This window comes from Pteronotus mesoamericanus, unplaced genomic scaffold (assembly GCF_021234165.1).
Source record: "Pteronotus mesoamericanus isolate MK-2021 breed Mesoamerican mustached bat unplaced genomic scaffold, CSHL_Meso_final contig_56, whole genome shotgun sequence".
In the NCBI taxonomy this organism is placed as follows: domain Eukaryota; kingdom Metazoa; phylum Chordata; class Mammalia; order Chiroptera; family Mormoopidae; genus Pteronotus; species Pteronotus mesoamericanus.
The window spans coordinates 20,342,606-20,368,848 of record NW_026555201.1 but is presented as its reverse complement, the minus strand read 5'-3'; the positions used below and the strand labels follow the sequence as shown (position 1 = coordinate 20,368,848).

The following is a 26,243-nucleotide window of genomic DNA, read 5'->3' as shown; positions in this document are numbered from 1 at the left end:
TAACCCTGGGAAGAAGCAATCTCACTGTAATTTGCAAAATCACAGCCAGCTACTAAAGCAAAAGCAATGTAAGCAGAAGTCAGCCCTCCCTAACGGTGTTTAAATGTGCCAAATACAGATAACTTATCTTTTCATTAGGGTTCAGAAGTTTTCAGATATAACAAATCCACCTGATGTATTGCAGTAAGTATACAAAACTTAAGATATAAATATTTAGAGCCCTGGCTGGTGTGGCTCAGTGGATTGAGTGCCAGCCTGCGAACCCAAAGGTCGCTGGTTCAATTCCCAGTCAGGGTACATGCCTGGGATGCTGCCTGGGTTGTGGAGCCAGGTCCCCAGTTGGGGGCATGCAAGAGGCAACCTATCAATGTATCGATGTATCCTTCACACAGTGATGTCTCTCGCCCTCTCTTTCTCCCTCCCTTCCCTCTCTCTAAAAATAAACAAATAAAATCTTTAAAAAATATGTAAATACTTAGACATATATTATTAGCATTGTTGCTTATTCAGAGAAGCCTTAATCACTTTTCATGTGTTAGATGTGGGGATAAAAAACAAAACAACACAAAAAAGCTAAACCCAAATATGGTTTTGTCCATGTTCAGTTTTTGTCCTTTAAATGAGTAAGAAACTTCCACATTTCCCAATGTTGGTTTGACTCTCAGCAACATGCCCAATGTTAATTAGTGAAACTAGGCCATTTGTCTAAAACCATAGAAAAATTTAAGATGCATAGAATTATGTTTTGATATTTATACTTCAGAAATCTAATGGATAAAATTCTGGCACAAGATGAGGATTATAAAAATCTCATTTGAATTTGGTAAATGCATTTGTTTGCCATTGAGATACTTTATTTTAGTGCTAGATAAAAGCTGGGGGATCAAGTGCAGTTGTCAATAGTCTATTTTTATATTTCTGCATTTATAATTTTCTTTAAAAGAATCCCTGGATTGTAACTTTTAAATGATCTCATGATACAAATAGAATTACACAATAGTTTGATGCCTAAGCACAATTGTGTCCGAATGAAAACTTCTAAGTCATGAGTCTCACCAGAATATGATTAAGTGAATCCTGCAGGAGGTAGGGATTATAGACCAAGAAGGTGAAGTAGCTCAAACACCTCTCATCCTGAAGGAAACACATTAATATTTCCTCATTGAGTAAGAAATGCCCATTGGGAAGAGCTCATGCGATGGAGATAAGGATGTCACCAAGTTGTAGAAAGACATCTTAACATATTTTAATTAGTTTAAATTTTATTAAAAATGTATTTTGTATATCCAAGAAAATGAATATGAGTCATAGTTTCCATATAGATAAAAAAAAATCTAAATCATCCATGAGCCTAAGAACAACATAATTATATAAGGCTTTTTACCATAGAAAGTGCTCGGGGTGCATATAGTCTTTCAAATTAGTGTTTTGGGTCTCTTTGGATAAATTCCCAGATCTGGAGTCACTGGGTCATAAGGCAGTTCTATCTTTAACTTTTTGAGGAATCTCCATACTGTTTTGCACAGTGGCTGCACCAATCTGTATTCCCACCAACAGTGCAAAAGGGCTCCCCCTTCTCCACACCCTCACCAGCACGTTTGTTGATTTATTGGTAATAGCCATTCTGACAGGTGTGAGATGCTATCTCATTGTGGTTTAATTTGCATTTCTCTGATGATTAGTGACATTGAGCATCTTTTCATATGTCTATTGACCATCTGTGTGTCCTCTTTGGAGAAATGTCTATTTAGGTTCTTTGCCCACTTTTTATTTTTTTTATTTTTATTTATTTTTATTATTATTATTTTTTGGTTATTGTTCTTCCTTTCGGTTTTTTTTTTCTTTCTTTCTTTATTTATTTTTAAATACATTTGCCTCTGCCTCCCCCCCACCACTTTCCCTTTGCCCACTTTTTAATTGGATTGTTTGTTCTGTTTATTTTTTTGGTGTTGAGTTTTATAAGTTCTTTATAAATTTTGCATATTAACCCCTTATCAGATGTATCTGCAACTATGTTCTCTCATACCATGGGTTGTCTTTTCATTTTGTTGATGCTTTTCTTTGCTGTGCAAAAACTTTTTAGTTTGATGTAGTCCTGTTTGTTTAATTTTTTCTCTTACTTCTCTTGCCTGAGGAGATATATCACAAAAAATATTGCTACAAGCAATATCCAAGATTTTACTGCCTATGTTTTCTTCTAGGATTTTATGGGCAGCATTATTTACAATAGCCAAGATTTGGAAGCAGCCCAAACATTCAATAAACAAGCAGATAAAACAGCTGTGGTCCATTTACACAATGGAATACTACTTGACCATTAAAAAAATAATAAAAGAAAATTTTACCTTTTCCAAAAGCATGGATAGAGGTGGAGAACATTGTGCTAAGTAAAATAAGCCAGGAAGAGAGAGACAACTATCATAGGATTTCTCTTATATGTGGAATATAGTGAATAAACTGAACTAATAAGCAAAACTGAGACAGACTTTAGATAGAGAGCAGGCTGACAGCTGGTCACGGGGGTGCTTGAGAATGGAGAGATGGAACAAAAAGGAGAAAGACTCGTGGACATGGACAACAGTGTGGTGATTGTGGCGTGGCAGTTAGAAAAGGGTATAAGAGGGATAAATACTAATGGAAAAAATACAATAAAAATAAACTATTATTAAAAAAGATATATAATCTCTATGCAAAAATTAATTAAAAAAGAAGGGCTTGGGTTTGCAAAAAATTAAGACTTTTAAGTGATTTTTTTAAAAATCAAAATAGGTTTTTTTTCTGTCAAAAAACTTTGTTAGGTAAGCAAGGCAATGACAATTTTAAACTTATATAGATGGGAGTGGGGAGGCGGATAATAGTGGAAAGAATGGGAAGGGACTAGTCAAGGGACATGTATAAATGACCCACGGACATGGACAACAGAGTGGGGACTGTCTGTGGGGAAGGATGGGCTGGGCAGAGGAGGGCAAAGGGGGAAAAATTGGGACAACTGTTACCGAACAACCTAAAATATTTAATTAAAAATTGAAAAAGTAAACGTGTATGAGATAAAAAAAGTTTACCAATTTATGTTTCAGTAAACTGCTCAATAAAACTTGTAACCTGATGAGGGTTGTTCTAGAACTCTTCTTGAATGATGACAAAAAAGAAGAGCTTTGATTATTTCCCTTTAAAAAGGATTTTCGCATTTAATAAGCATGACAATTTACAGTCCACAAAAGGTTGTTTTACATTGCTTTTCAATACCTTCAGTTCCCTTAGGATTTGTGTAAATGCTTTCCCTAGCAAAGGGATATCTCAAAAAATAAAAATTTGGAAAGGCAATATTAATATTGATAAAAAAGGACAAAAATAAAAGCAAGCACAGAAGTGGAAAACTTAAAGAGTGAAATCGTGAAGAAAAGAATATATCAGTAGATGAGAAGCAAAATGCAGGCATTCTTTAATTTACACAAATATTAACTTTCTGAAGTAATGAAATACTGAAATAGTGTTGTTAACATTCTGCAGTCTCAAAGTTAAAGAGACTTTAAACCTGGAGTTGATGTTAGGTGGTAATATCCATGACATATGATTATACTATAACCCAGATCTAAATCACATTGTAAAGATGAGGACTCAGGGAATATGGAAACCAAATTATTGAAGCTGCATATTTGAAGTCAGAGGTTCTTTCCTTACACAGAAGAAACTTCTATAGTCATTGAGTAGGTGGCTCCCGAAGGACTAAAAACCTACTAAAAAAGAAAAATGACCTGACAGATGATAATTAAAATTACCTGCAGGCTTGGCATTGGTGGTATACCACAATCCCTAGCATGCCATGGAGACATCTAGTAAAATGCCTCTTTCCTCACAAAATCTATTTTTCAATGAGGTTACTTGGTAATATTTTCCCTGGAACTATATTTCTACTCTATATTGAAAGTGAATAGATGAATGGTATTTTCTTTATTTTTAAAATGCCTTGGAAGTCAACTTTATAATATTTCTTCAATAACCCAAGGAATCAGGGGAGGAAAACTATCAGACATGAAATATAAGCAATAACAAGTAGAGAAAATATAACAAGTACACAGATGAAGAGAAATTGGAGGGCAGAAATATAAATGCTGCAATTTTATCTCCACTTGTTCTCCCCCATGATGCTGAATGCAACAATCAACCTGGCACTAGCTCCACCCACACTTCCCATTGACTCAGGCGGAGCTCGCACAGAGCTATGATTATGAGCTGCAGATCACACAAAATTGTTAACTTGCTCATTGACCATCTCTCCTATTCCCTAAATATTATATCTCATTTACTACCTTGAAAGTTCCACTGACATCAAATGCAAATACTTTGTCTTAAGAGCTATAACATTTATATTCATCCCATATAAATATGAAAGATAAATCTCATATCTGTGAGTAAAATGTCTTACATATATATGAACCTTTGTCTTGTGTATCTACTAGTCTGAATAAAAATATCAGTTATCAGGTACGACACATTACTTTTTTTAAAAGGATTTTTTTAAAATTGATTTCTTTTTAAGGAGGAGAAGGGAGAGAGAAAAGGCACTCAACCCACTGAGCCCCCAGGGCTAAAGATTTTATTTATTTCTAGAGAGAGAAGAAGGGAAGGAGAAAGAGAGGGAGAGAAACATCAATGTGTGGTTGCCTCTAGTGCACCCAAAACTGGGGATCTGGCCCACAACCCAAGCACGTGCCCTGATTGGGTATCGAACCAGTGACCCTTTGGTTCACAGGCCGGCACTCAATCCCCCGATCCACACCAGCCAGGGCTACAGACACATTATTATGCTGAAAATGTATGGTGGGAATGTTGTCCACATAAAGACTAAAGAGAGAAAGATTCCTCCCACCTGATAAAAGGGTAGGCAAAAAATAGGTTTAGAGTTGTAATACAAACTAAGTAATATAATACTTAATAATAAGACAAGAATAAATTCTGTTTCATGTACTCACAACTGTAAATCTACTTTTGTCTACTTTTGTATAATTTCTATACGTTCAGTGATATTTTCCATTTTTTCCAAGCTTTATCTCTAATTTTAAAATTGGTGATAATAGTAATTATAACAGAAATGATATAAATTATTCAATGCACCACAATTTTAACCTCAGTAGTCGCTCTCCTCATCAAGTTCATTTTCTTTAAAAGGTTTCAACTGAAATAATAAGTTGTCATTATTTCAAAACTTATCTTGGAATGAAGAGGTTTCCTCCGTAATTCCCGAAAGCCTCCTGGAATGAACATCCCATCATTGATACAATGCCAGTATTTGTTTATATCTGAGCCACTTAAAAATCTCTCATCTTTTCCCCATTATTTCACTGTTTTTCCTTTTAGACTACTTTGAGATGCAATAAGCTAGGTCAATTATTAGTTGAGAAGTGAGCAGAAGTATTTGAGGGAACATATGTGGCATTTTAAAAAGAATGAGTGATGTTAAGAAATCTTGAGCCTCAGAATTTCAAACTTAAGCCACTGTATTCTTTTCCTTTGTATGCCAACAATTCTTTTACAGCCAAAGTCATCAGCTCTCAAAAAAGTAATTTTTTTTTCCATTTCTACCATGGTAAATGTTGAAAAAAAAATGGTGCCCTCTGACCAATGAACCAAGTCTTTGTTTCTAGGGCCTCTGAGAAGATCTGTTTACTTCAGATGTGACTAGAACATCACCAGTTGATATGAATAATTTTGACCTTCTGTTAATATACATTTAGAACATATAATCATTTTTTCTATAATTTTCTATAATTTTAATATATTATTTCAAAAAAAAACCCCAGAAACCCAAAACAAAATAATATTCTATCACCATCCTACCCAGAAAGGTCTTCTGAATAAATCCTGAACTTCTTAAGCTGACTCCCAAGGCCTTGTACAGTACTTGCCATTCCCCTTCTTTACCAGCTTCTTTCTAGTGTTAATATTTTGTTACTTCCTTCAAGTTTTCCATTTTTCAGTCAAGTGGACTGTGTTTAAAAATAAAATAAAAACCATTGCTTCCCAACTCCATACATTTACACATTCTATTCAGTTCAACTGAAATGTCTTTTAATCCTACCTTCACATAAAAAATCATCCTGCTTTTAAAGATGCAGCATAAATGCCATTATTTTTCGTGATGGCTTCCATATTCCATGTAACATTTTTTGATAAGTCTTGTATATCATGGTATTTACCATGCCCTCCCGTTTTTTTGCAGATAACTGTGACATCTATAAATTCCTGTAGGGCTGGGTCCACATTTTATTTATCTTTTTATTGTTAATCTCAATAAAATATAGTAGAGAAATATCTTGTACAAAGTAAGCAATAAATAAACATAGTTGTACTAATTTCCCATTGTAAAATGTATTTACAATGAATATTATCTGCTAGGTAGTATGGTTCTTTTACTCATTCTTTAATTCTTTACTGTTTACAAAATATCAATTATATGCCAAGCAATGAGTATATAGACGCAAACCAACATTGTCACTCTGCTCATGAAATTTACAATCTAGTGTTATAATGTAGTATAATATATAAAGCACTGGACTGATTGTCACCTAGGTTTGAGTTTGAGCCCTGTTCCTCACTCTAGAAAACCACATTTGGGTACATGCAACTTGTTAAATAATTTATATATAAATGCGTGTGTGTGTGTATGTATGTATATGTGTATGTATATATGTGTATATATATGTATATGTGTGTATATATATAAAAATATATATAAATGCTATTTATTTTTTTTAATTAATCTGTACCCTGACTGCTGTGTCTCAGTGGGTTGGGCATTGTTCCACAAACCGAAATGTTGCCAGTTTAATTCCTGGTCAGAACACATGCCTGGGTTTCAGGCCAGGTTCCTGGTTGGCTATATGCAAGAGGCACCCTATGTTTCTCTCCCTCTCTTTTTTCTCCCTTCCCCTCTCTCTAAAAAAAAAAAAAATCTTTAAGAAAAAAAGAATGAAATTGCTTTCTCTGTGTGCAGACCAAATACAGAAGTAACAGTATATGCAGGTATTTACTAAATAATATTAAATAGTCACAAAGAAATAAGCTCTAAACAAGTATATATTTTAGTAGGCCTAGTATAATTTACTGAAAGTTAATAATAAAAATATAAGAGTAATATGTATTGCTTTAGATAAATGATGGCTATATGGGAAAGCACAGGCCAGGATTTCCCTAGAGTTGTGAGGGCTTCCTCCATTCATGTTTACTCAGCCAGGCTGTGTGATGGAAAACATGACTTTCCTTAGATCAGTTCAGTGCTCTCTGAAGAAACTAAATAATGGTACACTATAGTGTCAATTTTACTTTGAGGAATAGTGAAGACATATTCGCCAAGTCACTCACAGAGTCCATAGTTTAGTACTTAAGGGATTCCAGAGCAGAAGTCATCTGACTCAAACATTATCAATCATCCGAGGAGGGAAAAGGCCTCTGGAAGACTGACTACGCCTGGACGCTGATCCACTTTCATCAACTCCATGTAATAGTTATTTTGAAAACACTCTACTCATCTCAGGTGTTCTTTGGTTCTGGCACATGCAAGACATTATTGAAATTATAGAAGCTTCCAGCAGAACCTCCCCCGATCTCGTCACAGGTTCTATTGTACAAACCTCCCTGCAATTGTGTGCATCATCTCATCTTCTGGTTCCAAGGAAGAAGCATCCTTCTCTCCCTAAGGCCTAGTTTGTCACCTATTCTCCGAATCTCTCTTACCCTCGCCTGCCTTCTCGGTAACCACAGGCCATCTATGATTGCTTCTACGGTATCTTCAACCCTCCATCTCTGCTAGCTACTCTCTCCCCCGCCCCCCAGTATTTAAACATGCCCAAGTCTCTCCTTAAACATACCATAAATGTCCCATCTCTGGAGAAGTCTTTCTGAATTCCCGGATTTGGTTTAGGTACCCCAGTTATATGTATCATATACTTTCCTTAATAGTATACATTATAACTATTTTAATTGAGAAATAATTCCACAACTACCAGTAACTCCAGTAAGGGTACTGATGGCTTTGAATACTGTTTTATCTTCAGTGCTTAGCAAGTACAGTACTTGGCACATAGTAGCTACTTGACATAAGACATAGAATAAATGAGTGCATATTCTTTCTCTCTCTTTCTCCCTCCCTCCTACCTTCACCCCACACAAACTTTTGGGAAACAAGTGGCTTTCATAAATATCAGTAACAAAATTTCCTTCTAAGCTTTACAAGAAAAAGCAACAGTACCGTAAGCTGATATTTTATAATTAGGGGAGTGGTGCAGGAAGGAGTGGCAGAGAGGAAAAAGAAAGAGAAGAGTGCAGAGTGGTGGTCACTGTCTCCTATGAATTGCAAAATATACACAGCCACCTGGTCTCTTTCTGGGAAGCCCTCACCTGTCATCCACAGTGACCAGGGAAAGCAAGAACTTCACATGCTGCCAACTGCTTGTTAACTGAATGGAAAAACATTATGCCTAACATTAAAGATCTACAGCCATCTTTTTGTATTACCACTTTATTATGTAATTCAATATTTGTGATGACACACTGTAACAATTTATTTGCAGAGTTCAAAACTGACTTCAGTATAGAAATTCAGGAATGAATATTTGTGTGCAAACACGCAAACATTTAAAGTAGAAGCCAGATAGAAATGAAAATAAAAATACTAGTCGTCTTTTAGGATAGAGATGATTTTCATGACCTTCTTTGTAAATACAAATTTGACATTGATTGTAGTTGCAATAAAGAGAAGACCAGTAGAGAGCACTACATGCACTGATTTTTAAAATATTCTTTCAAATGGTAACTAGTAACATTTAATGAAAAAATGTTTCTCATTTTAATCTTCACTCCTACTTTCACCAATTAGTAATCAATGTGTTATTTTATTTGAAAAATAAACTACTTAAACATCTCCTTGTGTTGTTTTGTGGGGGGGTGTGTGTGTTCCTATCTCATTTCATTTGGTGAAAATAAAATGTTTAATAAAATATCTAAAAGTATATTTTAGTTTTAAAAAAATTTAACTTGCTTTAGACCTATATACTGTTGGTTTCATAGTGGAAAAACGTGGTAATCATTGCTGACTTAATGTGTTGCTGGATGGTGTATCATACCCTATATTCTAAACAGAATAAAATGGTCTGCGGCAACTTTTTTTAAAAATCACTTTGGCATTTTAGGTTTTAGAAACTCAGTATACATTTCTATTGCCTTATTAATTGGTATGTGATAGAATGCATACAATGAAGCAGAAATAAAATGTCACAGGTATTATAATCTGGCAGCATATCGTTGAAAATGGTCATATTAGCTCTGTATTTATTATACAAAAGTAGAAGACCATAACTGAATGGAATTCATGCTTTTAAAGATGATATAAACAAGAAATGAAAATTCATCTGTAATACTGTTTGAGATGGCAAAAATCTAAAAACCACCTGGAAGTACATCCATATGAAACTATCCTAATGGAATTTTATGAAGTTAAGCATTATTTAATCTACATGTATCGACATGAAAATATCACTAGAAAAAAAAATCAAGGTGTAAAATGTGATGTATAATAATGTTACTTGAGTTTAAAAAGCTATGCACGTGTATTTTCCAGAAGAATACACACACATAAAAACTCTATTAATGTTGGTTACTTGTGGTGAGTGAGCTTTTGTAATACACTTTGAGATTGTTTTCCATGTGCATTATTTTACACTTAAAATCTCAAAACAAAAATTCTGTTAACAAGGGAATATGTAAGCTATACAGTAGTTTTAATAGAATAACTTACTTGCCTATCCTAGATGAAAATGGCAGAGATTTTCTTACTTTCTCCATTTGTTGGAGATTGCTTTGATTTGCAGGTTAGACAAAAATTTTTGTTTGGCTTGATTTCCCATTACTGATTAATGCAAAGTTCTAGGTGACAAGAATCTGAAGATTGATTCAGAGTTAAAACCATCCTCATTTGTCTCAAGTTTTCTCATTCTAGTTAAATTCTCAAGAGGCCAAAATAAAGCCATGTTTTTATTATATAAACAACTGCTTTGAGCAAGAAGTAAAATGAAGAAATCTTTGAAAGAGGGAACTTCTCAGAGACAATATATTTCAGGAAGCAGATGTACCTTGCGGAACTGCAGACTTAGGGAATGGCATAATAGATGATAAGCATCAGAAAGGTCCGCCTAAAGGGGCCAGGGGTTAAGTTCACTCAGGACCAGAAAGGCAGGGAAAGCTGAGAGGCTGAGAGTGAGGAACTTAGTCTTAACAGAGCGTGATTTGATCTCACCGATAACTTTTAAGAAAGAGATTCAGGTTGAGCCCAGCAGATCATATTTAAATGCAAAGTAATTAAAATTGTAATATTTTTTTCTTTAGAACATTGGAGGATAAGTAAGAGTTTGGAAGTCTCTTCTGAATGTGTTGTCCATGCTAATGATGCATTTCGTTCTTAAACTTGTTCATTACTGACATGCAAGCCCCTCAGCACACCCAAATTCTGTTACTAGCCTCAATTCCTGTACTGGGTCACAATATGGGAAGAATTCAAAGATGGCTTTTTCATGTTTCTCCAGAATATTCTTAATCAATTCCATAGTATCAGAATTAGAAATAAATAAATTCAGCAGGATTAAGAATAAAAGTCAGAAATAGAAGTGATTTTCAAGAAAAAGCCACTTGATACATAGTGTAAATGAAGTTCCAAGTCCCAAACAAATGGGCAATGACCATCATCAGTGTTTGGTTGTTTTTTTTTAAGATCAAGTTAACAGAGTTCTCACTTCACCATGGTTATGATTCTCTAGCAACATGGACAATTATAATGATCATGTTCCTGCTTTTTTTTTAGTTTCTCATGCAATCTCTTTGAAGATCCTGGTTCACCTGGTAGTAATCTTTCAATTCAAAATTGCAAAGAGCAGCTTTCTGCTCAAAGGTTTAATATTTTATCATCTGCATGTAGGGAAGAAATATCTCCTGAAAGTTTCTTCTGAAAGAGAACATAAACTGCCTCCAGCAAGCATGTACAGAATCCAGCTTTTTCTGTATATCTTCAACCCATACAAATTTATAATATCACTTATTCTTATTAATACATCGTTTTGTAATTAATTCTATACCCTTTCATTGATTCTATGTTCTTTCCACATATTTTATAAACTTCTCAAAAATAATATGACTCCTCTATTTATTCTAAATCCATCTCAGGTCAATCATCCTAGTAAGTACTCCATCAAGTACAGTGTAGATTTATTGTTTTAAATTTTTTTTTCTATCAGGTGAAATGTGACTTGTCTTCTGACCATTCTAAAATAGATTTCTACCCGATGCATATTTCATCACAACTTCCTATTTTCTTTTCTTCGTGGACTTTTTGGTGTGCTGGTAAATGTTTAACCACTGGCCTCCAGAGTTGTGGCGGAGGAATAGGGGCCGAATATTTAATATACAGTGTTTGCCAATACCCATGGTGTAAATACTCCCATCATCTTGGCCAATCTAGATACCAATGTGATGTTACTGAAAGTGAAGTTGGGACAAGATGCACATAATTGGGTTTTGAATTAACTATGAACAAGCTTCAGTATATCACTGTTTATGGTCACCACAACCTAAAATTATCTGATTTATTATATATTTGTATTTTATGTCTCCTCTTCATAAAAACTAAGCTCCATGAGGACAGGCACTCTTTCCATATTTAACACTGAAAAGCATCTGGCATATTGCAGGTGGATAATAAATACTTGTTGGATAAAAGCATAATTTTTGACTAAAAATTGAACTTCTTAAATTTTTAATGTACAATGGTAATAAAAATATTTTTAAAGCCATTACATGTTCTGAGTTCTAAAAGTCTGGAAATACCTCCTGTGTATATGTGAGAAAAATGATGAGTCCAGTATCACTTTTAAAAATTATTTATCTTGCCGCTCTTGTATTACTTGGGCTTTCCCAATTATGTCAATATGAGGTTGAGATGCATAAAGATAAAGAACATTCTAAGCTTTAAATTTAAATTTCATTATAAAAAGATCTATCATAACATCCAACTGTGAAAATAGAAAAATGTACATTTCAAACAAAAACAAAAACATCATTTTATATTCTGAGTTACATAGGCATAAATAAAACATTCTAGTAATAGACTTTGTACTTTTTATATTAATGTGTTATGCAGAATCAGAATAAGTTAATTTTTATACTTGTGATTTACATAACTAGTAATGTAAAATAACGCAAATAAGACACTACAACTGAGGAATCATTCAGATTACAGATTTCACAGGTTTTCTTTCAAAGTTTTTACTATTTCTTTTGAAAGATAAAAAATCATTGGAATTGACTTTTAATATTTATACTTCATCTTTAGTTTTCTAAAATCCAACTCTGAAATAGTAAGTCTTCATTTCATTCTGATATTATATTAATTTTTAATGTAGATGCTACAACACAGTTGTTATTTTTTTTTAGCCCAGATTGCATTTATTGTTGTATGACAGACACAAAGGAATTCATGAAGAGGGTTTGTTGTATTTCTGTTAATGATATTATCTTTCACAACCTGACTCTCAGTGGCTCTCCTTAGGCTTGTTTTTCTTATACTCTAAATTGAACTGCCTGTTTGACCCGAACATGCATCACGCTTGCCCTCCCAAGCCTGGCTTTGCTCTCCTGCTCCTGGGAATGAATGTCCTTCTCCTTAGCTCTGTCTTCTATAGTTCTGGCATTATACTGTAGACCCAATTCAAACAGCAAATTATTCACTCTTTGCCTAGTACTTAGTCACTAATTAATCTCTTTCTTGTTTGTTTATTACTTTGTTTACTGGTCTCTTTCTCCCTTGCACAATCAGGCTCTTTTCTTGTTCACTGAAATCCCAGGGTCTGAAACACTGCATAGCTTATGGTAAGTACATTATATATTTGTTGAATGAGCAGACAAATTAATTACCAAAACCAATCTAAAGATGAAATAAATATAGTAAGGTTCTCTATGCATGATGATTTTTTTTAAAAACCCACAAACTTTTATGTTCCAAAGTATAGGCTGGCACTTCCTTTTAATCTAGTGCTATTTTGACAAAGCTGTGAGAATTAAGGAAGATAATGTGGTGTTTTGAATCAGTCAAAGATAATTTCTAACACCAAAGGCTGAAAGAATTCCAGTTGGAAGGTGCTATTTTTCTCAGATGTAACTGTGCTTATTATACTCCATTTATAATCTAACTAAACACGTATTCTTGGTATGCTAATGGTTTATGAAAACCCTCTCTTGATTTTGTCACACAATTAAAAAATATTCATTTAAGGGAAACAGATCTTAATGTAGCTTTGAATGACTACTTTTTTTAACAAGAATATATTTTATATTTCAAAGTAGGTATTCGTTTCAATATTAACCTATACTTATATAAAAATGGAACCAGTATCAGTTTTTTTCTGCTTTGACTTAAGTTTGCTCTATGCAATCCTTTTTTTTGTTTTTCAATTCATCTCAAACATAAAAAAAGAGAAAGGATATAGTTATATATCTGGAACTCTGAAATACAATGCTGAAATCATTAAATCTTCAAAAGTACAAAATGAAGTCTGTTTTTTAATTAATAGTACAGGCACCATACACAGGTGTTACTGTTCTTTACCAAATTGCTTAACCTCTGAGTCTCAGTTTGCTTATCTATTAAATGAAATAACAATATCTACTTTTTCTGGGCTGAAAAAGAGAAGGGAAGAGAAAGAAACCTGGCATAAACCCTGGCACATATAAACTATCTAGTAAGTATGTATTAAATTGATTGATTCCATTAAAAATATAGGTGCCAATGAACTAAATTACTATGTATTACTTAATGAAAAATTGTAGTGATTGTGCAACCAAATAGCTAAAAGTATAATGCCAGGTATTTTAACAATTCCTTGATTAATACACAATCAACAAAGCAGCACGCATATGAATAGATCAAGTATATTGACCTTGACACATCATTGACAGCACAGGAATGATCTACGCAATTATTCGAGAGACCTACGTATGGTCACATCTACCCAAGCAAAAGAAGAGATTATAGAGATTGTGTTACGTCTGCATGTCTCAAATATACAGAAATTCATATATGTTATCAGAGAGACAGTAGTTATTCATACTTCATATAACACAAATTCTAACAGATACTTATTATTCATCTTCTACACCTGTGTAAGTAGCTCAAGGCATTGAAGTTGGTGCTATTAGAAATAATAACCAATGAATATATAGTGATCTGTACTTCCTCTTACTTTCTCTTATAGTCTTTATAAAAACCCTACAGAGTCAACACAAAAAGAATGACAAAACAAAGTTTCAATTAGGGAGCTCAAGGCATAAGCCTAGAAACATGCTATTAAATGTTTGGTGTTGGGGATACATCAGGAAACAAAAAGACAAGAAGGACCTTCATGGACCTCACGATCTCAGATTTGTGTTGAAATGGGGACAATTATGGCTTTTAGAGTTATGAATGAAACTGCTCAAATACATAGTAATAATAAAATATCTTCTTAAAAGAACTACATTAGTAGCCAAGGGATTTGTATGTTCTTTGCATCCTCAATTATTGCATGAGTTTTGATACTTTGTGCAAAACCTGGAAACATACTTGGCTTTTATTGTGCACAATTCAGCTTCTTTCTGTTGTTTGCTTTAGGAGATGTGAATAATGGTAATCAGACAGACCTGTTGCTTCTTCCTCACTTCCACAACACTTCCTTTCTGTGGTGCTCACAGCACTTACTGCCTGGAATTCTCACAGCTGGCTCGTTTTCCTCCCAGCCTGGAGGGTGCACTGTCCAGGGCCAGGGCCAGGGCCACGGCCACAACTCGTGAAGCCCTGCAAGGCCAGCGCCTAGCAGAGTGCATGCCACACAGTTCAGATGGGATGCACGTTTGCTGCATAAATAAATTTGTATATACCTTACTGTTTTCAAAGCATATTCAGACCCTCACAAAACTCAGATTAGGGGGTAAAATTAGTTTCTTCAATTTACAAACTCTTGGTGAGAGGTTGTTCCCTTGTTTGACACATGAGCAAACTGGGGATCAGTGAGAAATCACACGATTTCTAAAGAGCACATAACTAAGCTTGAATTTCAAGATCAGGCCCTTTCTAAAATATTCAGTGAAAATATAGACATATTGGACTATTGTTTTAGGGATGTCTTTAGGGTCGGTTGGACGTATGGCCAATTATCTTTGACTTTCTCAAATCATTGGTGAAATCGTGTTTCCTTTTTTAAAAGTGTAGATGATAGATGAAAAAGATCTCCAGAAATCCAAATTGTGATCAGAAGACAATGACACAGATGATAGACCAATATTTTGCTATAAAACAGAATGTATTGCTAGTCCAATCAATTCTGCTCTGGCATAAGGAAGGGAATGGAGGCAGCTTTGTCCTTTCCCATCCTAAATCCACAGCCGTCACCATTCTGCTTATACAATTTTTTCTATATACTTCTTAATTTCCTCATCAGGAAATAAGGGTCCCTTATTTCCACAGTGGCAAGATAGTGAAAGCAACTGAAGGGGTCACAGCCAGTATTTGAAGACTCTAATAACTGAATCCTGATCAACTGACTCTAAGGTCATCCTTTTAATAGCATCATGCCCCACTAGCTCAGAAGCTGAAGTAAAGCAGGAATTGTACCGAATTCCTAAATCAGGCCATGGCACATGGCATGTAACACTCGAGGCTCAATTCCTGACACACATGTTAGTAAGTGGCAACTCTGAATAACCACTGGATAAATAACCTTAAAAAGGTGCTAGGAACATGTGTTACAAACTTAGTAATGGAACTTCTCTCTCAAATTTAAAACCATTTTTAAGTAGCTTGCTTTTAAGGTATAATATACTCAGGATCTTAATAAGACCTGGTGATGGAACCCTGGCCGTAAGTCAGTTATCTTGCAAACTGCTAAACGTCAACATTCCAAAAAATAAAAAAAATAAAAAACAAAACAAAACCCAAAAAACTAAACCCTCCCGCCCCCCACAAAACTTTAACAGAAATAAACAGCAGCTATAATTAAATCCCAACATTTGTGAACTAGAAGCATCTTCTCTCCAGGGGATGGGATTACAGGCTTGACAATTTCTCTTACTCTGAAAAAAAATTCATCTCTGTACCTCCTTCCCCCATATCCCTTTTCAATCTTCTCCTTTCCCCCCAGACGCACGTATACTCTGACCATTTTATTTGACTGGAAAGTTGAAAGCAAGCAACACACCAGCTACAACACCCATGTAGCGCTCCTTGGGGTGGAACAGCGAAGTTCCAGGGCAGAGCCTTCCTTCCCAGAGCCGGCGCTGCGGTCGCTCTCCGCTACCTGCTTAGCTTCCCGCCGCATCTGAAGGTCTGCCCGCAGCAAAACAGTTGCGTCTCCATCTGGCTGCCGACCCACCCAAGCTTTCTTCTCCTCCACCACTACCACCTTCCCACCTCCTCCCCCTCCTTTCCGTCTTCCCTCTCCACCCCCGCCCCCAATCTCCTCCTCTTTTTCTCACTACAAGCGGTTGCTGCTGCTGAAGCCGAGCGTCACTTCGGCTCCCACGGCAGACATGGCGACATTGACAGTGGTCCAGCCGCTCACTCTGGACAGAGGTAAGGGAGCAGCTCGCCCGCCAGGCCGTTGCGTCCCCGCTACCTCCCCTTCTGTCCCTGCCAACTGCCACCAGGACAGGCGGACGCGCTCGGGCAGGGGGAGCAGAGCGAGAGCGTGGACGAGCGAAGAAGGCAGGGCATTCGCGCCGAGAGCAGGATACTTTCTTCCCCTTTCTCTGCCCGCCACGTCCCTGCTGCCCCACCACGCTGCACTCGCCGGGTCAAGGGGTGCCTTCGCCGGGGTCTGGCAACCTCAGCCGCCACCCCTAGCCCCTCACCGGGTCGCCTCCGGGCCGCCGGCTTTGTTGGGGAGGATGCGCGGCGAGCGCCCGGGGCCCGGGGTTGCTGAGGGGCAGGGAGGAAGCTCGCCGTGCCGGGCGGGGGCGCCTGCAGCCGTAGACCAGGAAAGCGCAGCCTGGGGCCCCGAAAGGAGGAAGTTTGTCCCGGTGCCGGGGTACGATGGTTGGTCTAGCTGCGGGTTCCCAGGCAGCCGCCCGGGGGCGGACGAGGCGCACCCCGGGGTAGCGGCGTTGGGGCGCACGGAGCCTGGGCTGCGGCGGCGGGGAGCTACCCTCGACCAAAAGGGCAACGCGGGGCGCGAGCAGCCGGGTCCGGTTCTTCCCGGCTTCGCGCTTCGAAGGCGGAGGGGGTCGTGTTTGTCCCCGCCGCCGGGAGCTCTCCGGCTGTGGCAATCCACAGTTTCCCCTGCCCCGGCCAACCTTGTTCTCTTCCACACGGTGCCACTGCGGTGCCCGGGCTGCGGAACGCTCTGGGACGCAGCGCAAGCTGGGTTGAAATTGTACTTCTGACCTACGACCCTGTGCGTCCTGCTCTCTGACTTACTGGGGAATCAGTGTTTGCTTCCTCCCCAAGGCTCGGGACTGGAGAACTCCTCTGCGACCCGGGCCTCTCTTCTGCACCTGTGAGGGGTTATATCTGTCCCCGTGTGTTCTGGTTTCTTTTCTGGCTTCCGACGTCCAATTGTGAAGGCGCTCCAGTCCCACGACTCTGCAGCGGAGGACACCTGCTTGTCCCCGTCCGCAGCGGCCGGATTTAGGACCCCGGGCGGCCATTTGGAAACGATGTGCACAGGCGAAAATGATTTAGTTTGATGTGTCTCTAAAAATATTCCTTGTAGCGGATTAAACTGGGCTGTGGGGCAAGGCAAGAGAGCATCCTGCTGCGAGTACAGTGAAAAAGCCAGTGAGGTTTTTAATTTGGAGATTGTGGGCGACTTCAACGCAATCTCCTGGCGTAAGGCAGATGTTCTGTGGTGCTCGTAGCAACATTAGTTGGAGATAAGAGTTGAAAAAAAAAGATTGATTTTATGTTGGGAAATGTTGATTTGCAAACTAGTAAATTGATAACAGTAAAGAACTCAGAAATGCATTGTATAATCCATGATTGCACCCAATATCATCATCTGCACTAAGCAGGATACATCCATTGCCACTTAGAGCCAGATGGCAAGCTACGAGACATGATGGATTTCCTAAGTATTTCTGTTTTAATGTGATGAACTTTTATATTGTCCCATTACTAAATCAGTGTTTAAATATCTCAGGTAAAACAACTATGTTAGGAACAAATAAATAAAAAAGTAATCCAAGAAAATTGCATACCTGAGCAATTTTATGTACTACTACGCGCTACTGAAACTATTTCACTTTTTGGTTTTACCTTAACCCTTAGATGCCTCCCTCAGTTGTGGAGAGGAAGTACAATCTGACTAAAACCTATTCTTAAAGTTTGTTCTTGTTCGCAGCTAGTCTGTGCCTATCCTCCCCAGTGTGATTGGTTTCATGCAGTCATCATTCAAGACACTTGCTAGGAGAGACAGTGGTTGCATCTAAATAAACTCCCCAGCAGCTCCTCTGCAAAGTCTGTAATTTACTGATGATGGGTTATTGGCAGCACTGCTGTGTATAAAGTCAATATAGAAAAATATTTTTCTCTCTACCTTTTAAAAATATAATTATTGATTAATTGCATCATTAAACTGGTGAAATAAAGAGTTCTGAAAAATTACCTACAAAAAAAAATTAGCCCCTAGTTGTAACTCTGATACTTTGGATGCGTCAGTTAGTCTCTTTGAGCATCAGGTTTCCTCTGTGCTGCTTGAGGAATTTGGCTTAGATGATTCTTACACTGTGCAGCTTTAATTGGATTAATTAAAATTAGGCCTCAGTTTCTGGTCACCTACTGGAAGAAGTTCCAGATCACCCCAGTCTGGCAGGTTGTGTTGATGCCTTTTGATGTGCTTGGAGGTCATCGGCTATTTCGGCCCCATCAGAACATTTCTCACACTCTGTTGCCTCTCTCTCCTTGTTGAATACAGCTCCTTGAGGGAGCTGTATGTGTTCTCATCTTTGTATTTTCAGTGCCAGAGAGATTTAGTAGTGAACTGAGGTACAGTTTATAGAGTCACAACATTTTGGCCCTGGGAAGGATGGCAGGGAGAACATAGACCAGCAGTTGTTAAACCTTTCTTTTTCCCTACGTGCTTTACGATTGCCATCAGCAGCCATAGCTGGCCAAGGCTGGGATTATTACCCTGGGGGATTGCAGCAGGTGGACAGAGAGGAGAGGGAGGAAAGACGGTGTTTGACAAAACCTCCCATGGACATCTCAGCAAACCTGAATATTAATCCATAATTTGAGAGCAAGTTCCTTTTTTAGCATCCTCATTTTTCAAATGAAAAACATGAAAGAAGGGGTGAGACAATGAGATGTTTTCAAGGTTACTATTCTAGGCATTGGGAGATTCTCTGCTACAATCTGATTTTTCTTATTTGTTGCCTTTTGTCAGCATGAATTGATTTATCTGGAATTTTCATGGCAAAGGTTTTAAGCAAACAGATCAAAGCTATGGATTGAAATTAAGATTTAGTCCTCCCAGAATTCAAAAGATTACCTGAAAGGAAGACTCTCAGAAGTCTGTGTTAGCTTCTTGGTCTTATCTGGGAAGCACGCGTCTGCCAGGACCGGGTTGGTCCCTGGAAAGCACTAACAGGGTACCTTAAGGTTTTTACTGCTCTGTGCATCTCCTAAACTCTCTTCTTTCTGCCATTAAGACCTCAGATTAACCTTGTGGAAGCTTCTGGGTGGCTATGGGCAGAGCAGTTTCCTATTCATTCTGGTCTCAGTCCTGGGGATTCTTCATTTATTTATTGTGTGCCTACTATGTGTGAGACCCTACTGTGGGATTGGCATACGTTGGTGAGCTAGACAGCCGTAACTCTAGTCTTTGTGGTAATTAGAGTCTACCTGGAGAGCAATCTAAACACACAAACATGCACACATACAAACCATTCATTCAGTATTTATTTATCACCTACTATATTCAAGATGCTATAGGAATACCAAGAACAATTGTCCTGCTTTTATGGGCCTTAAGAGCCTAGTGGGAAAACAGATAATAAGTTAGGAATTTATTAATGAGTTCAACAAATAAGTATTGAGTGACAGTCTATAGCAAGCACTGTTTTGAGCAGTGTGGCCGTACTAATGAGCAAAAATACATTAAGTCTAACGGAGTTTACACACTAGTGAGAGAGGCACACACTAAACACATACATATACATCTATAAGTGCTAGTAAGAAAGATAAGGCTGCATCAAGGAAAGTAGCGGGGGCTACTGTTTGAAATATGATAGCCAAAGAAGGCCTTCTGGTTTGGTGACATTGGAGAAGAGACCTGAAGAAACTTAGGAAGCAAACTTTGCAGATTTGCTCAGGAGAACACCTCCGTCTACGTCCTGAGACCCCCAGAGAGATTGTCTGGAAGACATGAGCACAGGGGAGAGTCATAGAAACTGGTACATGTGAAGCTGATAGCTAGGGGCAAGGTGATGGAACATATGCAAAGGATTTTAGATTAGTTGAAAATATGAAATGCAGGCAAGATAAGAAACAAGAGATGAGGATGGAAAGTATTGGGGGGGGGGGCCTGTTTAGATAGTGTGGAGCAAAGAAGGCTCACTAAGAAAGCAAAATTTAAACAGTTCTGATGTATCAATGAGATCCTTGGGGAAAAAAGTGTTCTGCATAGAGGGAGGAATACACATAAAAGCAGTTCCATGTACAACTCATCTACTATCCCATTAATACATCTATAACCCAAAAAATGATTGGAAAAAAATTACCAAGAAACAATAATACTCCAACTATGTATCCTGGGGTAGAAATTTGGTTTTTAAGCATAACCAAGAAAATCTACAGGTCAGCTTTTTGTCTCTCTTTCCTAAGCCAAAATATTATATATTATACTTAGATTTTCAAAGCTATAGTGAGCACTGTAATTTACATACCACTATACTTAAATTTACTTATTGAATCCAAGTGGTAATAATATGAGATATAGTCATTTTCAGTCTAATATTTCATATTAGACAGTGATGTAGAAAGTAGCACTTGAAAGTTACCCTTGTGGCAAAGAGAAGATGCTGATAAGGAGATTAGTGTGCAATCTTGTCTTCCAGAATTTAAAATGTTAACAGCGATTCTTCCCTCCCGCAGAGGTTAGTGTGCCCAGATTTTAGTCTCTAAAATCAGAAACAACCTTCAGTTAAACTCAAGGGAACAAAGCAGGGTACAATCTGTGACACTTGCTACCTTCATAACAAAAAATATGGGGATACTTCACTATGTAAAAGACTTCATGGACTTAGGCACTTTCTTAAGTCCAGTAGTTCCAACCCTCCTTCACTTTCTAGCTCAAGGTCAGAAAAAGAAATGGATTAGAATTCTTCAAAATTTTACTTCTGCTAGCATTTCCTTTTAATTTTAAGCAGAATGACTTTAGAAAAATGGCTTATAAAGGAGTACAAACCAATTCTTGGAGAAACTAGATAATTAAGATAATTTCTAGGAGTAATGAATATTGTGTTAACTTAAATATTTGAGACTTTGCTTATGAAATGATCAGTAGCTTACAATCTCCATTTGGTACTCATATAAAATAAATTGTTAGTGTCAACAGTCATCTAACTTTTCTGTGAATTGAATTCAAGTTTGATAATTTGCATAAATGTAAATGGAAATCTTGATATTTTGGCTTCTAAAATGTCTTAAATTAAAATACTAAGTAACTCTTGACGTGTTTCCCTTTTAAAAAATAAAACTTTTGTCCTTTAAAAATCCTAATCTATAGCCAAAGCTTTTATTTTGTAGATTTCAACCTTATGGAAAAAAAAATAACATGAGAGCAAAAATTGAATGCAAATGAGAATCCCATGGTGCCACACTGTTCATAGAATTTGTGATACATTAAAATTTTTCTCTCTTGCCTTTTCACTTTTCAAGACATGCAGAACTCATTACTTTATGTATCTCCAAATTCAAGCCTTGGGCAGCCCATAGATTTTCTAATAAGCTGCATTCACCAGTTCTTATAAAATCTATATTTGCCTGAAAATTGCTTTTGTTCACAGTCCAAAAGGCCTCCTTCTTCTCCTCTTTATATTTATATATAAAATGAGGAAAGTTTAAGGAAGAAGGAAAGTCAAAATTAAGCTAGTTCTTATGCTGTGTAAAGCTGGATCCCTTGGTGGCTGTGACGGGCGGGAGAGGGAAAGGGAACGATTGTATTTTACGGCCCTCGCCCTAAAGCGTTCTCGCGTCAGGGGTCAGGCATGTTTCAGTCGACGAACGTGAAGTGCGTGCTTGCTTGTTTTCTCATGTTTTCTGTAGGAGTCAGTAAACATTAGAAGAGAATGTTGAACTTTTATTTTTGGTTTTGCAAGTTAATATTTGAGTGTTTCCTGTTACACTATATAGTTCCAGAACATTTTCCAGGAGTCAGAGTTATGTCACATTTACCTTTTTCTTCTTTGATTGTGAAAAGTTGGAAAGAGAAGGACCAAAATTTCCAAAGAGTTTTGATTCCTAAGAAAACAAAAGGCATTTTACACTTATACGGAGAGTCTCGTACACGGTTTTGAAATTGAGAAATTTAATGATAGAGCTTCCAGAGAAAGAAAAATAAATCTGGTGAATACCTGAATACCTTCTCATTTGTGTCAACTTTCTAAGCCCTGAGATGGATTTAGTGTGATCTGGTCATTTATGAACTTAATGCTTTTGCTTTTGCAGTGCTTTTTCGGGGATCACAACTAGGGCCTAGCTGTGCAGTAGGAAAAAAAGACCATTTGGTGAATATTATCAAGTGAAAAGATGTACACTGAGTATTAGGGATTGTATTACAGGTGTAAACCCTACAGAGCTCTTTTTTTTCCCTTTTTTTAAGTCTTGACATCTTTCTATTAGGAAATAGTTTACATTAGATTAGAGAGGTAGAGCCCAATACATTATTTAGCATGTAATTGGCAAAATTAACAGTTGTTCATTGGTTGAATGAATGAATGAATAAATGAAGTTAATTGAGCTGGACCCAGATTCCTGAGTCATTCTTAATGCAAATAAATAAATAAATAAATAAAGCTTTTTAACCTATAATAGTTCAACAGCAGTGGCTGTCTTTGGTTATCACTTTGCTTCTTTTCACGTGTAGTAGTAGACTCCTAAAAGTGCGAAGTTTTCCAGGGCCAAGAAAAGAGGTGAGATGCTGGTGCTGGTATTTATAGCCCTGCTTCCCTTGCTTGAATGCAGGTGCTATCTTAAGTTGTTAATTAAACCAGGCAAGTTAATGCCAGAATATGACTGAAAAGGTTAAAAAAAAAAAAAAAAAAAAAAAAAAGTGGGTCTGGCCCCTGCAGATTGTTCCATCCCCCAACACACACACAAGCTACACTGCCTCATCTTGTTTTTTTCCATATCTGAAACCATTTATTACTTTATTTCTTTTTAAAATTTTATTTTAGTTTTTTATTGTTCTTAAATTATAGTTGCTCCAGTTTTCCCCCCTTGCTCTCTGTGCCACCCATCCCCCACCTTATTTTTTTTTTAAACACAAGTGCATGACTGATAGAGCTGTGTCCTCATAAACAAGTTGAAGATTTAACTTGAAATCACTGTGTTTGCAAATGTGAGCATAACCTTTAAAAAGTTATATTGATCACATCAATGCTTTATGATTGAGTTTTACTAAGTAATGTGCTAGTTGAATTTGAAGACTTGCCTAGTAAAAATAAACATGGTGAAAGTTGGAAAAAATAATGTTGAATTGAAAATTATTTTGCAGCTTTACTTAGTTATTTGTCTTGGACAGAAAACTAGGACTTATAATTTAGACTGGTGGTAATTTCCCTCTATTAACCATGTAGCTATTTCAAGTTCAACTGGTTCTGCTATTTTTGTTTACTTGCCCAGTGTGGTAATAGTTAAGATATTTCAGTATGAAATCTGTTATTTTTTTCCTATCAAAGAATTATCTTTCCTCCCCACCTCCAAAGATAGAATAATGGCAATCACAGGATCTCAGGAAGATTTAAACCCCCAAGTTAAAGGGGGAAAAATAATCAAATGGCAAATAAATTTTGGGGAGTATGGCTGAGAGACTGCTGAAAGTGATTTTTTCAAAAATATTCGTGACGTTCTTTTTTAAAAAAAAATGTTTTATTTATTTATTTTTAGAAAATGGAAGGAGAAAGAGGGAAACATCAGTGTATATTTGCCTCTCATGTGCCCCCTGCTGGGGACCTGGCCTGCAACCCAGGCATGTGCCCTGGCTGGGAATCGAACCAGCAACCCTTTGGTTCACAGGCTGGCGCTCAATCCACTGAGCCAAACCAGCAAGGGCCAAAAGTGATTTTTGAGGAATATTGGAAAAGAGCAGTAATTGCTGATAGACAAATACTTTGGCTTCCAAAAAGGAGAAAATTGTTTTAGGACAGTAGTCCAATCTACCTGGCAGAAAGATCTAAGGCATATTGAAAACAGAAAAGTCAGTGTTCATGCTGCCTGTCACATCTTAACATCTCAAGTTGACATTTTTTGTGAGGAGAAGAAAGTGAAGGTAAGGGATTTGGAAAAAAGGTTAGTGGGATAAGAGTTGTGGTCTTGCAGCACATTTTCCTAGTACTTCTTTATCTTTTGATCAACAATTATCTTCATCAGGGGTGGTTCCTCCCCGGAACAGGAAGGACCTCCTGAGGCACAAAGGTTGAATTGCTATAGACCTCCTGGATGATTCACATAGGTCATGCATTCCAGTGCCTGGAATAACAGCTTTCCACATGCATCAGCCAGTTAAGTCACATATCAATTAAGGCTAAAATCTTTTAACTCTTTAGTCCCCTTATCAATATTAATAGAAGAGTGGGATATTGGCACTTAGAAAAGAAAGTAGTAATCCCACAGAGCCTAAAAATAGGTCTTGTCAAAATTTAAGTATGTACCATAGCCATACTGTACTCATGACATCACAACTCTCGCAGAGACCTTGTGGAAATTGTGCAGGTGTGTGAAGGGGATGTTTGCACTCTTGGGTTTCAAGTGGTTGAAACACCATGCAAAGGCAGTTTGGTTCTCTGTCTTATTCAACACTGTTACCAAATATATTGTAATGAGAGCAATAGAAGATTTTTACAGGTGACCTAGAACTAGAAGGAATAGCAAATGATTTGACCAACCGTATCAATATTCTAAAATTATACCTAGCTTGAATGACAGTGTTAAAAAACAATATTCAGCCAGGTACATTTAAAGATCTAATTGGCTTTATTAAGTGATTCATGAACCTGGCAGCATCCCATGTAGCAACAAGAAAGGCACATTTCAGAGATGTACAAAATGGAACATTTTTATAGGCAGAAAGAGGGAGGGTGACTAAATTAAAAGAGTGGATTATTTTAGGCAGGGATGGCTTCCATTAAGGCAAAGCAGATTTAACCAGGCAGATTATCGCACTAGTGTTGATCAGGAAATTCCAGCTTGATTGGTTTAAAATTCCAGTTCTGGGAGAAACTGAAACTGCAATTTGGTTATTAAGTTTTGTTTGGTGACAGAGCTTAACAAATGCCTCCAGTTTTGGCTTTTTTGTTTTTTTTTTTGTTTTTTTGGTGGGGGTGGGTAACAGCAGGTTGCAATAAAAGAGATAAAATTTAGTGGAAATGAATGTGGTCTTCATTCACCAGGGGTGAGAGCCAGCCCTATTCACTTTCTTTATCTGTACTGCCCAGTGAACACTGCCCCGCATGACTCCACTCAAGCACCTTGGAAACCTCGCACAGACCCTGGACCTGGGTCAGGCCTTCCTGATCCAGTCTGGGGCTGGGGTAGGGGGAGCGATGGCACACAGGCATTCCTGAGCCAGCCTGCCTGGATTTGAATCACAGCTTTTCCCTTTACTAGTTCTTCAACTTCCAATGTTACTAGATGGTTTAAAAATCTGTTTTCTTGTTTGTAAAATAGCAAATGATAAAAAAAGGACAGACCTCCTAGAATGCTGGCTTTAAACAAGTTAAATTGTATACAGTTGAACTGCATAAAGTACTTAGAATGGGCTTTACAGAGTGACCACTCAACAATGAAAATTATTTCTTCCTCGAGTCTTAGGAGTCATGTACTCCCACCCTACTGCCAGAGGACAGGAACAGATAAAGCGTGTTGCCTTCAGACTAGACTAAGAGGCAGGGAACCAGCTTGTTTAGTATTCTTAGAGGCAGGAAGCTTTGGGAGATGCCTGCAGGTCAAAACA

The 26,243-nt window shown here is 37.3% G+C and overlaps 1 protein-coding gene across 2 annotated transcripts in view; it reads left to right on the top strand.

Moving 5' to 3' along the window:
* The first annotated feature begins 16,513 nt into the window (after nucleotides 1–16,513).
* LIN7A (lin-7 homolog A, crumbs cell polarity complex component) overlaps nucleotides 16,514–26,243 on the top strand; it is a 146,886-nt gene continuing 137,156 nt past the window's right edge. For both annotated transcript variants that reach the window (XM_054580159.1, XM_054580160.1), the window contains exon 1: nucleotides 16,514–16,645. In XM_054580159.1, the coding sequence (XP_054436134.1) occupies nucleotides 16,603–16,645 (43 nt within the window). In that variant the 5' untranslated portion in view covers nucleotides 16,514–16,602. The remainder of the gene's footprint in view (nucleotides 16,646–26,243) is intronic.